Below are 13,936 nucleotides of genomic sequence, written 5' to 3' on the forward strand. Positions count from 1 at the left end.
AACACAATACTTTTAATTGTCATTAATGTTATTATTGTTTTAAAAATAAAAAATTGTTATGGTTATCAAAATAATAATGTAACTCATGTCTAATTTCTAATCTAAGCTATTTAAGGTAGTAAGTAGTCTTTTTTTAAAAAAAAGAAAAGAAAAGAAAAGAAAAAGTAGTAAGTAATCTAAAAAGTTATTTAAAAAAAAATAAAAACAAAAATCTACAAAATTATATAAATAATGATTTTTTTTAAAAGTTTTTTCCGCACAAACTCTTTTTAAATTTAAAATTTAACCAACTGAATTATATTATCTTACATATATTTGCAATACATATATTTGCCTTAGTGATATTGACTTACTTCATAAATGTAACATTTACCTTCTTACGGAACTTAACTAATTGGCTTGTAAATAAATTAAAACAAAATTTATATAATTTCCATAATACACCACCATCTATATGTAGAGATTCAAACGTACATTTCTACTATTACTTTAACGAGATATGTATTATTACAAAATAAAGTAGATATAAAAATAACTTTTAATTAGTTTTAACTATACCCAACATTTTATTGAAAACATTAGGATATTATTTAAAATTAAAAAAAATATAAGTACATGCATTACACGTGGTAATACACTAATATTTTTAATAGAGAAAATGTATTTGTATGAGAGGTTTTGGGTTTAACATTTTTGTTACTTAATTTTTTTTATTAAATTATTAGATGTAAAACACTCTTAACATAAAATATTTCAATATTCTTAACATAAAAAGTAATTGGCTAAAAGAGAGATATTCTTTGTTGTAGAGGTTTGAGCTCACTTTTTTTAGTACCAAATGCTTTGAACTATACAATATTTTAGTTGGATTGTTTTATCATAGAGGGGATAAGCTAGAGAATATTTGTTGCATCGTTTCTTAGTACAAATTGAGAATGGGGAGATTTGAACCTCAGAGCTCTTGGTTTCAATATTTGATAGTATGAGGTTTCATACTAAACCAATTGGTTATAGAAGAAATAGCTCATCTATTTTAATACGAGTGTAGTGCCTCTTTTGGATTCACCATTCTTGTTGGGATCTCAATTTTCTTTTATTGGACCGAATATACGTTTGGGCTTTATAAGCTCTGATACCATCTTAAATCATCAATTGATCCAAAAGTTTAAGTTGATAGGTGAAGACAAATTTAATTATATCATCTAATACTCAACACATACAGATGCCAATTGAGTTGGACTCTTGTTGACATATTTGTTGCATCGTAAGTTGATATAAAGAAATGCAATACATATTTTATATGTCTTGAATTCTCTTAAAGAAAGCTAGATAGTTATGTCTTAACCGTATTTTTTACATCTAAAATTTTTGCAATGACAATTGTCCCCAAATAATAGTTATTCTAAATATGTGGAGGTTATTAGAGTTGAATTGAATCATATTACAAGATTAGAAATTATAAAGTACCCTTAATTGTATTTACCATCCTAGTTTTCAAATACTTTCAAAACAATTTTATATTATATAGTTCTTTAAAATAAATTTGTGGTGGAATAGTAACCATTTTTCCTTCAAGTTATTGTACCTTGCTTTTCTTTAATTTACACAAATGATAATATTGTTATTTCTTTGAATATTACTATTTTTTCTTAAAAATTTTGATGTGTACTATGGATAAGTTTAGATCAAATGAATAAATTCAGAAGAGATAATTGGAAACAAGATTGAGACCAAATAGGACGGACTCTGAAGACTAAAGACTAAAGGCAACTGACCAAAAGAATAAGGAAATTGAGCCTTGGGCCGACCCTCACATCAATTGCTAAAAAGTCCAATTTGTTTACATACTCCGACCTGAGATGTCCACAACATTCCTGTTAACTTAATCTATGAAGAAATGGAAAGAGATCTCGGTCAAACTTACTACAAGTACACTGTTATAACTTCGAGAGAGATAACTCCACTCTTCTATTAATACTCAAACTCCTATTTTCTTATTATTTTGCATGTCACGTTCTTTCTCTAACTCAAACAAACTTATTATTATGATAACATGAAGTTGAGGTGTAGTCCAAATTTTTGCATCAAGAATGTGTTCCATGAAAGGTTTTGAAACAAATGAGTGGCTGTTTCACTTGGATCTCTGGCAAACTTTTGTCCTGCCTCTTTCAATCATTTTTTCAAAGTATTCATAGTCTTTTCATGTTGAGTGTACATTGGTTGGAGTCAATATTGGCCTCAAACCGACACCAAAAACCAATCATTTGGTTTTCCCCCCCTATTTTTAGACCATATATATATATATATATATATAAACTTTGAAATTATTCAAAAAAAATCTTTTCCAATAAAAAAAATTCAGAAAGTTAATAGGTAAAAATTGTAAAATACATCTGTGATACTATCTACCATTATATATATAATATGAGATTTTTGTTACCATTTATTTTCTCTCATAACATTGTTAAAATTATTTATGATATAATCGATTTTTACACATTAACTTAATCTATGTGAAAATTGTTAAAGATGAATGTCACGTATATGTCTTTTAATTTTTATTCATTAACGGTCACATCAATACACATCTTAATCTATCAGACAATAAACTCTCCAAAAATATTTTTAAAAAAATAAAATTTAAAATTCAAAAATAAAATATGAAACTTTTCAAAGTCTTAAACATAATCTACTTTTAAAGTTTACAGATATTTTGTATAATTTAAACTAAAATTTCTCTTTCTATATCCTTGTATAAAGAACATAATTTGATCCACCAACAAATAGAGAGATAGTAGAATCAAGAGGAGAGGTTTAAGGAACGATATCTCTTGAGATTCAAAGAAAATGAAAAGTAAAATATGCTTTGGGATTTTTTTTTCATTTTACTTTTTTATAATTTAAAAAAAATAACAGCATCTTAAATCGAAGGTTCTTCTAGATAAAAAAGTACCATAATCTAGTAGGCGAGAGTTTTTTTTTAGTAAAATAATGAAGATATTAAGCTTTGAATTTCTTAAGAAAAAAAAAAGTATCTATCAATTACCACATAAATTATGTTTATTTTTAGAAGTACGCCATAATTGAATCGTTATAACTTTTAAAAAATATTATTATATCTAAATCTTTTTATCATTTTTATTCTCTCAAGAAAAAAAAAAAAATAGATAATCTCTAATTCTACGTAGCTTTATTTCATAAGTGATGTTTACCGACTTATCACTATCACAAACGATTTTATCAAACAATTTAATGTTAATGTAGAACTAAAACTCGGACAAAATTAGAAAGGATAGATAATTTATGAGCTTAGCCCTTTTTGGGCTCCCAATAATACATTGAAGATGGTTGATGATCGAGGCTCTTGTTTTTTGTTTTGATTCTATAGCCGGCGACGCTCCTCTGCTTCCTCTTTGGCGGTGGCAACCGTGCTGGAATGAAAACTCCAGTGCCTTTGCTCTCCCTTATGAAACCATTCTCGTAATCCATCATTAATGGAAACTGCCTTGGTCGGAGCTGGTGTACTGTTCTAGTAAAGTCCTGAAATGTTAATAATAGGTCGTGTTACAAGTGTGATCCCTAAATTTTCAAAAGGTTATTTCAATTGTGGGTTTAGCTTCTTAAGTATGCACAACCAATATAGAATTAAGGGGTGAGCATCGGTTGGTCGGAGTCGATTTTTCGACCAAATCATTATCAAGTCAACTATGATCGGTTTTGTAAATATTCAAACCAATTTCGACCGTCGAGGAATAAAAGTTGATCGGTTTGGTCGTAAATTTTACGATTTGGAATGTTGTCAAACCAACACCAACTGACCCTCTCCTTTTCTTACCGATCTGTCGGTTAGATTTTTCATGCTCACCCCTAAAATTAATGGGTATGTAGCTCACCATCCAAACTCATGAAACATATTCTTTCAAAACCTTAAACTTTATAAACTTGTACTTGCCCAAACATGGTCATGTGAAACCTCTATTTAAATTGCAAAGTTACAAAACCTAGTCTTAAGTCGGACTCATTCCCCAAAATTATACATTAAATGGTTTTGAATAGGTTCAAGGCATCTAAACTTTACGCAACAAAATTTTAGCAATGGTAAACATTCAATTTAAGTATCAAATGATTTTTTTAACATTTATCCTTTCTAAGCTTTGAAGTTTCTGTCTAACATTAATTTAGCACTTGTTGCATTTAAGTAACTCATAAACAATTTGTTAACTAAACTTGTTAAACAATAAACAAACACAAACATAAAAGTTGGAACCAAATAACAAGTACACAACTAAACAAACAAAATTGAAAAAGTTGGGTACTGAACTTAATAACCATACTAAAGTTTAAGAATAACTGTATAAGCAAAAAAGGATAAACCGAGAAAAGGGAAAACAAACCGTATGAACAATCGGAAGCTCGTCATCATCCATAATGAGAAGCGAAATCCTTCTAGTAAGCTCTGCAAACAACAAATCGTCATTTTCTACTCCCATTTCCATGTCAAAGGCTAGAACAAAGCCAAAGAAAAGGAAAAGGGAACTCAAAAAAAAAAACTCTACTTTGGTTTGGTTTCATTTCCACTAGATTTAAATAGGGAAAAGAAAAAAAGTGAACATAAGAGAAAAATGTAGATAGCAAGTGGGGGACACCAAAAGAAGAAACCAGCTAGGCAAATTTGTCTATGAAAAAAAACATAAAAGAACAAACAAAAATGAAACTGAAATTTGATGTGTATTATGTTATGTTATCCAAATGGAGAGAAGAAAGGAAGAAGACATGGGTTTAAGTGTAAAGGATCTAATCCAGAGCTTTATCTTTTGTTCCTTATTGGTTGAGGGAGTGTGGTGATGAGGATGTCCTTAAAATGGGCCTCTGACACACTCACATTGTCCACATATTATTAAGGTGAATAAACTTAGTTTTTTTTAAAAAAAAAAAAAAATTGAAAATTTTAAAATTTGTACACCACAAGTAATATATTTGTTTGAGTTCTTTCTTGTTTGTCATGACAAAAAAAAGTGTATAGATGGTTGAAGGGATAAATAGATGGGTATGGCTCGAAATTGATGTAACGAAGCTCGTTGTTTGTTAAAAACAATACCTGAATACATATGAGTAAGTAGAAAGTTTTTACTTTGTTACCTTTTTACTTGATATATTTTTATTGACTCAAAAATTTAGTGAAAGTTACTAATCAGTTAGATATAATTGAAATACAAATAAAAATAAGTCATACGAGAAAGTAAATGAGAGCTTCTATTTATCTATGTGTTGGTTAGCCACCCAGGAAACTCAAAAACCAAAGAACCCCCAAAGTCTTCCACGGAACAAGATACACACAAAACAACATTCCTTTCTAACTCAACACTGAACTAAGTAAGGCAATGAACAATAGAATTTCTGAAACAACTACATAAAGAAAAAATAAATTGGCTCAAAGCTTTGGGCTAAAACAAAAATATATCATCTACAATTTTATAAATTTCAGTAAAGTCACAATCTTTTCTGTCAGCAACTTTACCACCGCGAGGGTGTCCAAAATCACATTCAACCTCCTCGAAAAACATAGATCACTGTCGAAGACCCTCGTAAATCTCCCAAGCTTAAAGAACCTATATGCTCTAAAAGAATGGAATTCTCAAGAAGCTTAACATCAAGGGAAGATCTGAGGGAGTCACCAACCACTCACCTAAGAGATCTTGAGTTGAGAGAGTCACTCCAAGATGTATAATGATGCGTCCACACTTAGGTTCCATACATCCGAAGGAGGAGGAGTCCAAGAACCATGACTCACAAACTTCTCCTTTTGTAAAGACAAAATCAAATCCAAATCAGACTCAATCCATTGGTCAATAATCACTTTTTCATTTGTTAAAAAGATATTAATTCTTTTTAAATTTGCAATATTACCTTGTAAATATTACAAAAATAGCTTCATGAAGTCAAATTGAGGTCTAGAATGGTGTGAGTGGTGATTCAAGTACCAATTTTTATTCAGAATTCTAAATGTTTTTTACTCTAATGGTAGTTTTCAAATACTTATGAAATGCATGATATTACAACTTTTGAAAGAGTAGAAGTATGTTATAAACAAAAGATAAAGTTCAAGAGTATTTTTGTGATTCAACCGATTAATTTAATATCTATGATTCATGTGTGATATATCAATAAAAAAAAAACAAGTCGGGAGTCAACTCTTAGATAAATAATTTGAGAATGCTAGTTGACAATTGTACATTGTTAGATGTATGATAGAAAATTTAAAAAGAGCCATATTTCAAACTATATCAATTATTAGACAATCGACTAATAAAAAACAAAAATCTACATTCAACAGTTATTATTGGGCAGTCGTATATTGGATACTAATTGAAAGTACTAAATTGTAGTGGAAATATATGTGAATTGAATAGATTCTCAATGAGAGAGTTTTTTAGCTGTGAATTGAATACATTCTCAATGAGAGAATTTAAAGTACTAACTTTAGATGGAACAGAGGACCTCCCTAATGTCTAAAGCCTTATGTTTTCTTACCTTAAAGAGATGAATCATGAGATCTATGGGCCATTGGGTTTAATCACCAATTCATTCAATACTCTGAATTTGTTCACTTCAAGTTTGGTGAAGAAATATGCTAATTTTAGGCTGGCAATTTCGAGGTTGATTTGTCTTATAATCCGTCTAGATTGACTTGAGAAAAATATATTTTTCAAAAAAATATTTTTATTTAAACTTTTTTATTAAAACTCTTTAAAATACACTTCAAAAGTTATTTTGATTAATTGTCAAATATTCATTTTTTCCCCCAAAATGACTTGTTTTTTTTAAAAATTAAACACTTAAAAATGTATTTCAAACACACTCTTTGTGTTTCTAATTTTCTAATAAAAATTTAGGAAATTAGTCTAGTAAATAACTAATGTTTTACAAATGTAATAAATTTTAGTAATAGTCTGTAACTAATTTTAGCAACATTTTAAGACTTTTTTTTAACCATGTGAAAATCTTTCTCATCTTTTACTTTTGTAATATTTTAAAATAAAAAATATTTTATTTATGGATTTTCTATTGATTATATAAGGATTTTAATTTTTTTCAAATACCATTAATTACATTCTCTCTCATTAATAAAATTTTGAAATATTTAATTCTTTACTTACTAATATCATTTCGAATTTAAACTTTATTTTTTTATTTATTAATTTCGATAATATTCATTTATTGCATGATATTTCAAATTAATGTTTTCTTCATTTTAAGAAAAAATAGATCATTCTCCATCGTAATCTCAAGTATATGCCAAATATACTGGTAATATACTGAAAAATATAAATATACATCACATATCTTATTGGGTATGTAAGACTATATATTTTACAAATTGTTGTCATTCACCTATAAAAAATACCCTGGTTTATTTCTATAAAATTCAAAATATACATCGCATATCTTGTTGATTGAAGGAACTCTTATACAAAAGTACTTATGAGCGGAAGCGGATCTTTCCAATTCATTGTGACAGAATTTTCACATATATATTCACACATACAGATATGCATTAACAACACTAAATTACTAGCATGCTTAAAGGATAAAAGACAAGAGAACAAGTAAACATACCAATTGAAGACTTTCTTCTCGGCAAGGCTCACTCTCTTTGCGAACGAACTCCTCTTGCTTTTGCTAGACCTGCAAGCAATCGTTCAGCACTTCCAATCGTTTACCATGAACAGCTTCGTACGAACACTAGGAAATGGGGACGAGACCACCACTCGGATCCCTCAGTATTCTTGGAGTGAGAATCCAAAGGGTGAGCTTTGTTCGGATTTGGTAGAGGTGAGGAGGAAAGACTATCGTGTACAAAAGATCAAGCAAGTGGGAGAAAGGAAAGACTATCGTATAATGTGGGTGCTTGATTGTTTAGGCAAGGTACATGATCATGTAGGAAAAATTAGGCGATCATCTATACGATTGTTTAGTTAGACTCGGGCGCTAAACGATCGTTTAGGAAATGATAAGCGATCATTTAGAGAATAGGCCCGTGGGTGTGCGGTCGTTTAGTAAGTTGGCTCTATTGTATAGGCTCTGTAAATACTAAGCAATAGAATAACAATCACACTGTGAGCAATTATGAGTATTTCTTTTCTATCTCTTTGCAAAATAAAAACAATTTTCATTTTATTCTTCAGTTACGAAAACCGAAAATGAACTTCCCACCAACGCATGATTTCGGAGAAAACGCGAGGCAATTATCTCATAACTATCCATTTAATAATAATAATAATAATAATAATAATAGTAATATATATATATATATATATTCTTAACCTATAGTTTGATATCATATATCAACCATAATGTTTTCTTCTCTTCTTGATATAAATCATATTTATATCCAATTTTCTCCAAATTAATGTATCTCTTACATTTAGTCAATCATATCATATTTAATTAACCAGTTCAATTATATCATATATAATCGAACTCACTCTTGTCAATTTGAACATTTCAAACTGACTCAAAAACTGATTCTCAACTTATATCCAAGCTACCAAGGGGACCTTATAGACCTATGGCTTGAAGCTCCAACGGTACGAGAATAGTTGACTGAACTCTTTAGTCATGAGATCCACCATCCGTTAACTGCCAGACATTCCACTAAAGACCGACAGTTGAACTCTTTTTATCACAAATATATTTCTGTGTCCATCGGATATAACCAATCATGAGTACGATAACCCTTCATAGATGCTCGTAAGTACAGCTGGCCAATTTACCATTTTGCCCCTGTAGTTACATCTCACTTCTTAAATACAACTGATCCCTCTAATGAATAATACAACATAGTTCTACTATGTGTGAACACCTTTTGAGCCAAGAGAAGGTGTGTGTGTCGGGGCTGAAGCCCTAAAGTCTCGTGTCCTGTAGTTTGTAAACAGTATGCACGAACGCTTGTGATGTATAATATATGATATTTACTTCACTTCTTGATTTTGCTCATCTGGATGTTTTATTTGCTTTACCACAAACCAATAAACTAAAATTCCTGATTATCTTTATGTAACTTAAGTATGTATGTGGTGACATACAAGTGGATCATGTCTTAAGTGATAACCAAAATGGCCCATAGTATATGGATATAGGAGGGAAACCTTATCCTGGTAACGTTACGGATGCGGCCCGCTTTGTGGAATAGTTACAAGTGTTATGACTTGTCACAGTGGTCTGATCCTAATCATTCATATAGGGGACATGCGAGCGGGGGTGTCCTATACATAGAGTTTGTATAAGACCTGACTATGAAGTGTTTATGTCTCATTATATAACGACGTTCATGTCAAAGACTTCACTTCACTAGGATGACCATAGGCAATATGACCTCAATCATGAGTGAGTTGGGAACTTCTACTATTGAGGATGGTTTTTTGATTTACATGGGTATGAGTTGCCAGTTCGTCGACTCAAACCTACCACTTTGGGGATTCGTCTGATTTAGGAGCTGGGAACTCAGCTACACAAGATGGAATTCACTCCTTCCTCGAAGCAAGGGCAAGTAGATAAATAGCTTCCTTAAGGGCTGATTCCAGGCTTGAACGATGTGGCGCCACACACTTTCTCATGACCCGAGAGGTGTTCACACATAGTTGGACTAGCTTGCATTGTTCATTAGAGAGATCAGTGGTACTTAAGAAGTGAGATGTAACTACAGGGGCAAAACAGTAAATTGGCCTAACTATACTTACGAGCATATGTGAAGGGTTATTGTACTCATGATTGGTTATATCCAATTGACACAGAAATATATCTGTAGTAAGAAGAGTTCAACTGTCGGTCTTTAATGGAATGTCTAGTAGTTAACAAATGGTGGATCTTGTGGCTAAAGAGTTTAGTCAGCTATTCATATATCGTTGGAGCTTCGAGCCATAGGTTCATAAGGTCCCCTTGGTAGCTTGGATAAAAGTTGAGAATAAGTTTTTGGGTCAGTTTGAAATGTTCAAATTGACAAGAGGGAGTTCGATTATATATGATATAATTGAACTGGTTAATTATATATGATATGATTGACTAAATGTATGTGATACATTATTTTGGAGAAAATTGGATATAAATATGATTTATATCAAGTAGAGGAGAAAACACTATAGTTGATATATCATGTCAAATTATAGGTTAAGAATATAATATGATTATATTCATTATTTTATTAATTAGGTGGTTATGAGATAATTGGCCGAAGTTTTCTCCGGATTCGTGTGAAAGTGGGAAGTTGAATTCAGTTCTTGTAACTGAAGAGTAAAATGAAATAGTTTTCATTTTGTAAGATACACGAAAAATTTTCTCACGATGTGAAAGCTTTTGATCGCTTAGTGTTGAGAGCCTATACGATAGCACCCACTTAACTAAATGACCGCACACTCGCGTCTCTAAACGATCACACTCGATTTCTTAAACGATCACTTACCTTACTAGACGATCACTTAGCGCACCGATCGTAACTAAACGATCGCTTACCTTTTGATAGACGATAGCTTAGCATTTACTACACGATCATGTACCCCGCTCTAAACGACTAAGCACCCGACTATACGATAGCCTTCCCTTATCTTCTATTTACTTGTTCGTAGTACATGATCACTTTTACTCCTCCCCTCTACCAATTCCATCAAAGTCCACCCTTTGGATTCTCACTCCGAGAATACTGAGGATTTCGAGTGGTGGTGTCATCCCCATTCGCTGTTGTTCGTGTGCTGCTGATTGTGTAGATGACTGTAGGGCTGCTAGGCGATTGCTTGTTGGACGAGTAGGAACGAGAGGAGTTCGTTCACATTGGACCGAGTTCTTATGAAAGTTGTCTTCAACTGGTATGTTCTCTTGGTATTTGTATTTATTTTTTAAAGCATGCCAGTAATTAGTGTTTTCAATGCATATCTGTATGTTAGAATGTTTGTGTGGAAATTTTGTAACAATGAAATTGGAAATATCTATTTCCACTCATAGGTACTCTTGTATAAGTGTTTCTTCAGTGTGACGTCATATCGTTCAAGCCTTGGGATCAGTCCTTAAGGGAGCTCTCTATTTACTTATCCCTGCTTCGAGGAAGGAGTGAATTCCATCTTGTGTAGCTGAGTTCACAGCTCCCCAATCAGACGAATCCCCAAAGTGGTAGGTTTGAGTCGGCGAACTGGCAACTCATACCCATGTAAATCAAAGAACCATCCTCAATGGTAGGAGTTCCCAACTCACTCATGATTGAGGTCATATTGCCTATGGTCATCCTAGTGAAGTGAAGTCTTTGACATGAACATCGTTATATAATGAGACATAAACACTTCATAGTCAGGTCTTTTACAAATTCTTTGTATAGGACGCCCCCGCTCGCATGTCTCCTACATGAATGATCAGGATCATACCATCTATGACAAATCACAACACTTGTAACTATTCCACAAAGCGAGCCCCATCCATAGAATTACCAGGATAAGGTTTCCCTCCAATATACATATACTACAGACCATTTTGGTTATCTCTTAAGACATGATCCACTTGTATGTCACCACATACATGCTTAAGTTACATAAAGACAACCATGAATTTTAGTTTATTGGTTTGTGGTAAAGAAAATAAAATATCTAAATGTGCAAAGTTAAGAAGTGAAGTAAATATCATATATTATACATCACAAGCGTTCGTACAAACTGTTTACAAACTACAAGACACGAGACTTTAGGGCATCATCCTCAACAGTTGGGTATATAAGACTATATATTTTAAAAATTGTTTTCATTCACTTATAAAAATACCCTGGTTTATTTCTATAAAATTCAAAGTGTTGTACATACAAATATATCTTATTTTCTCCTTCAAATCTTTTTGTCAATTCTTGCTTTCGTTTATGAGGGCAACAATTTTTGAAATTTTGGTGAAATTTTCGTTACTTGTGTAGTTTTTGAAAAGAGAATCGTTTTGGAAAGTTCATAACCACAAAAAACATCCCTTGCATGCTTTTTTTAGTATTAATATTATTATTCATATATATTGTTCGCACGAGATTGCAAGAGAAATTTATTTCGTGGAACTTGAACTTTGTATTTGTATTAATTTTGTGGAAAGTGAGTGCAATCTCTAATACATAATATGTTGATGTTTTAAAAATAAACTATAGTCTTTAAGTTGGTTGATCTTCTTGAATGATCGGCCTTTGGGCTTATTGATCTTCTTAGATGATCGGCCTTTGGGCTTGATGATCTTCTTGGATGATCGATTTTTGGGCTTGATGATCTTCTTAGACAATCGGCCTTTGGTCTTGTTGATCTTCTTGGATGATTAGTGCTCGCACAAGACTTCCAGAGAAACTTGTTTCGTGGAGTTGAACTTGAGTTGGTGTTGATGTTGATGCGATGTGGTTCGATCTCTAGTACTTGATCCTCTGATTCTCTCTCGGTTGAGTGGATGTGCTTGACTTGAAGAAGAAAAGCATTGAACGTTCTTGAAGTAGAACTGTAGAAGTCTTGGAAGAGTCTTTGTGTCTTAAAGGGTCTTCTGTCTTATAGGAGTGCAGCTTTAGAAGTCTTGGGAGTCTTCTGCTTGTTGATGAATTATCTTTGAGTTCTCTGAATATAGAGTTGATGACCTCTCTAAATAAGGAGAGCTTCTCTATTTATAGAGTTCACATGTGGACTTGGACTTAGCCCTTAGGTTTGAGGAGATTGAATCTTTAGTTTGTAGGTTTGAAGAAACAGTCAGTTTGTTGAAATCTTACAATCTTCAAAGCTTCAAATAGTTCAAATCTTCAGTTCTTCAGAATTTGAGAACTTCAGTCTTCGAAGCTTGAGAAGCTTCGGTCTTTAGCACTTGAGAGTTTAAGTCTTGGATCTTGGAAGCTTAAATCATCAGAGCTTTAATATGTCTTCTGATCTTTAGAGATTTAGTGACTTTTGATCTTCAAAACTTTGGAGGAGTTATGTCCTTCAAATCCTTTGAGCTTCAAACTTCAGATCTTCAGAGAGCTTTTACTTTTAATTCTTTCAACCTCCTCAAATGAAGAGATAAGCCTCTCTTTATAGAGGTTTCTCATGAGCCTTATATGGGTTTGAGCCTAATTACTTTACTGGGCCAAAATTGGGTTTGGGCTAAAGTTGGGCTTGGGCCGAAATACTGGGCCTTAATCTTTAATTTAGCCCAAAATTTCACCATGGGTTTGAATTGGGTTTGACTCGAGCGACTTTAATTACTTAGTCCAATCCAACTTATAATTTTTCCAATAGACTCGGGCTTTCATTGATGATGTGGCAACTTAATTTTTCCAATAGACTCGGGCTTTCATTGATGATGTGGAAACTCGTGATTCGCCAAAATTTCTCATTCAAAATATATCTTTTTAACGTGAATTTGTAAGAAGGGGTGAAAAATAAATTGGGTCAAATTTTTGTGTAAAATAATAGTTCATTAGACTATTCATGTAAAAAATATGAAAGTTCAAACAACTATATAATTAGACTGGTTTATTTAGACTAGATAGGTAGAAAACTCTTTTTTATATGCATACTCTTGTTTTTTCTTTTAATACAAAAATTGCAGAGACGAGAGATCGAATTTTTAACCTCTAAGGAAGAAGGTCATTTCTCGAACTCTTTTCCACTAAAAATTCTACACAATGAGAAAAATGGTTTAAATGTTATAAGCATGGTAGTTTTCCCCCAGATTTTAGATGACCCCAAATTACATGGTAGAATTTTGAGTTATAGGCTAAATTATCAAAAACAAAATCTCCTCTTCATTCTTAAGTTGTAATAATAAACATTTCAAGAACAAAGATTCGTAAGAATGTTGGATAAAAATTGAGACTTAAAATGGGTGTGTCAATATTTGATTCTCAATTTTCATTTCAATCACCAGTACACCATTCCATGCTTTAATTTTCATGCACATTTTGATAGAT

At 31.9% G+C, this 13,936-nt stretch overlaps 1 protein-coding gene across 1 annotated transcript; it reads right to left on the reverse strand.

The window, feature by feature from the left end:
- Window positions 1-3,168: 3,168 nt before the first annotated feature.
- LOC120067937 (uncharacterized) lies at window positions 3,169-4,633 on the reverse strand. The gene is made up of 2 exons (XM_039019582.2): window positions 4,395-4,633; window positions 3,169-3,540 (listed from the first exon to the last, which is right to left on the reverse strand). The coding sequence occupies exons 1-2, from the start codon at window positions 4,494-4,496 to the stop codon at window positions 3,310-3,312; spliced, it is 333 nt and encodes a 110-aa protein (XP_038875510.1). The 5' UTR covers window positions 4,497-4,633; the 3' UTR covers window positions 3,169-3,309.
- Window positions 4,634-13,936: the final 9,303 nt, after the last annotated feature.

Source organism: Benincasa hispida, chromosome 12 (genome assembly GCF_027475165.1).
Source record: "Benincasa hispida cultivar pf3 chromosome 12, pf3_genome.v1.1, whole genome shotgun sequence".
Taxonomy (NCBI): domain Eukaryota; kingdom Viridiplantae; phylum Streptophyta; class Magnoliopsida; order Cucurbitales; family Cucurbitaceae; genus Benincasa; species Benincasa hispida.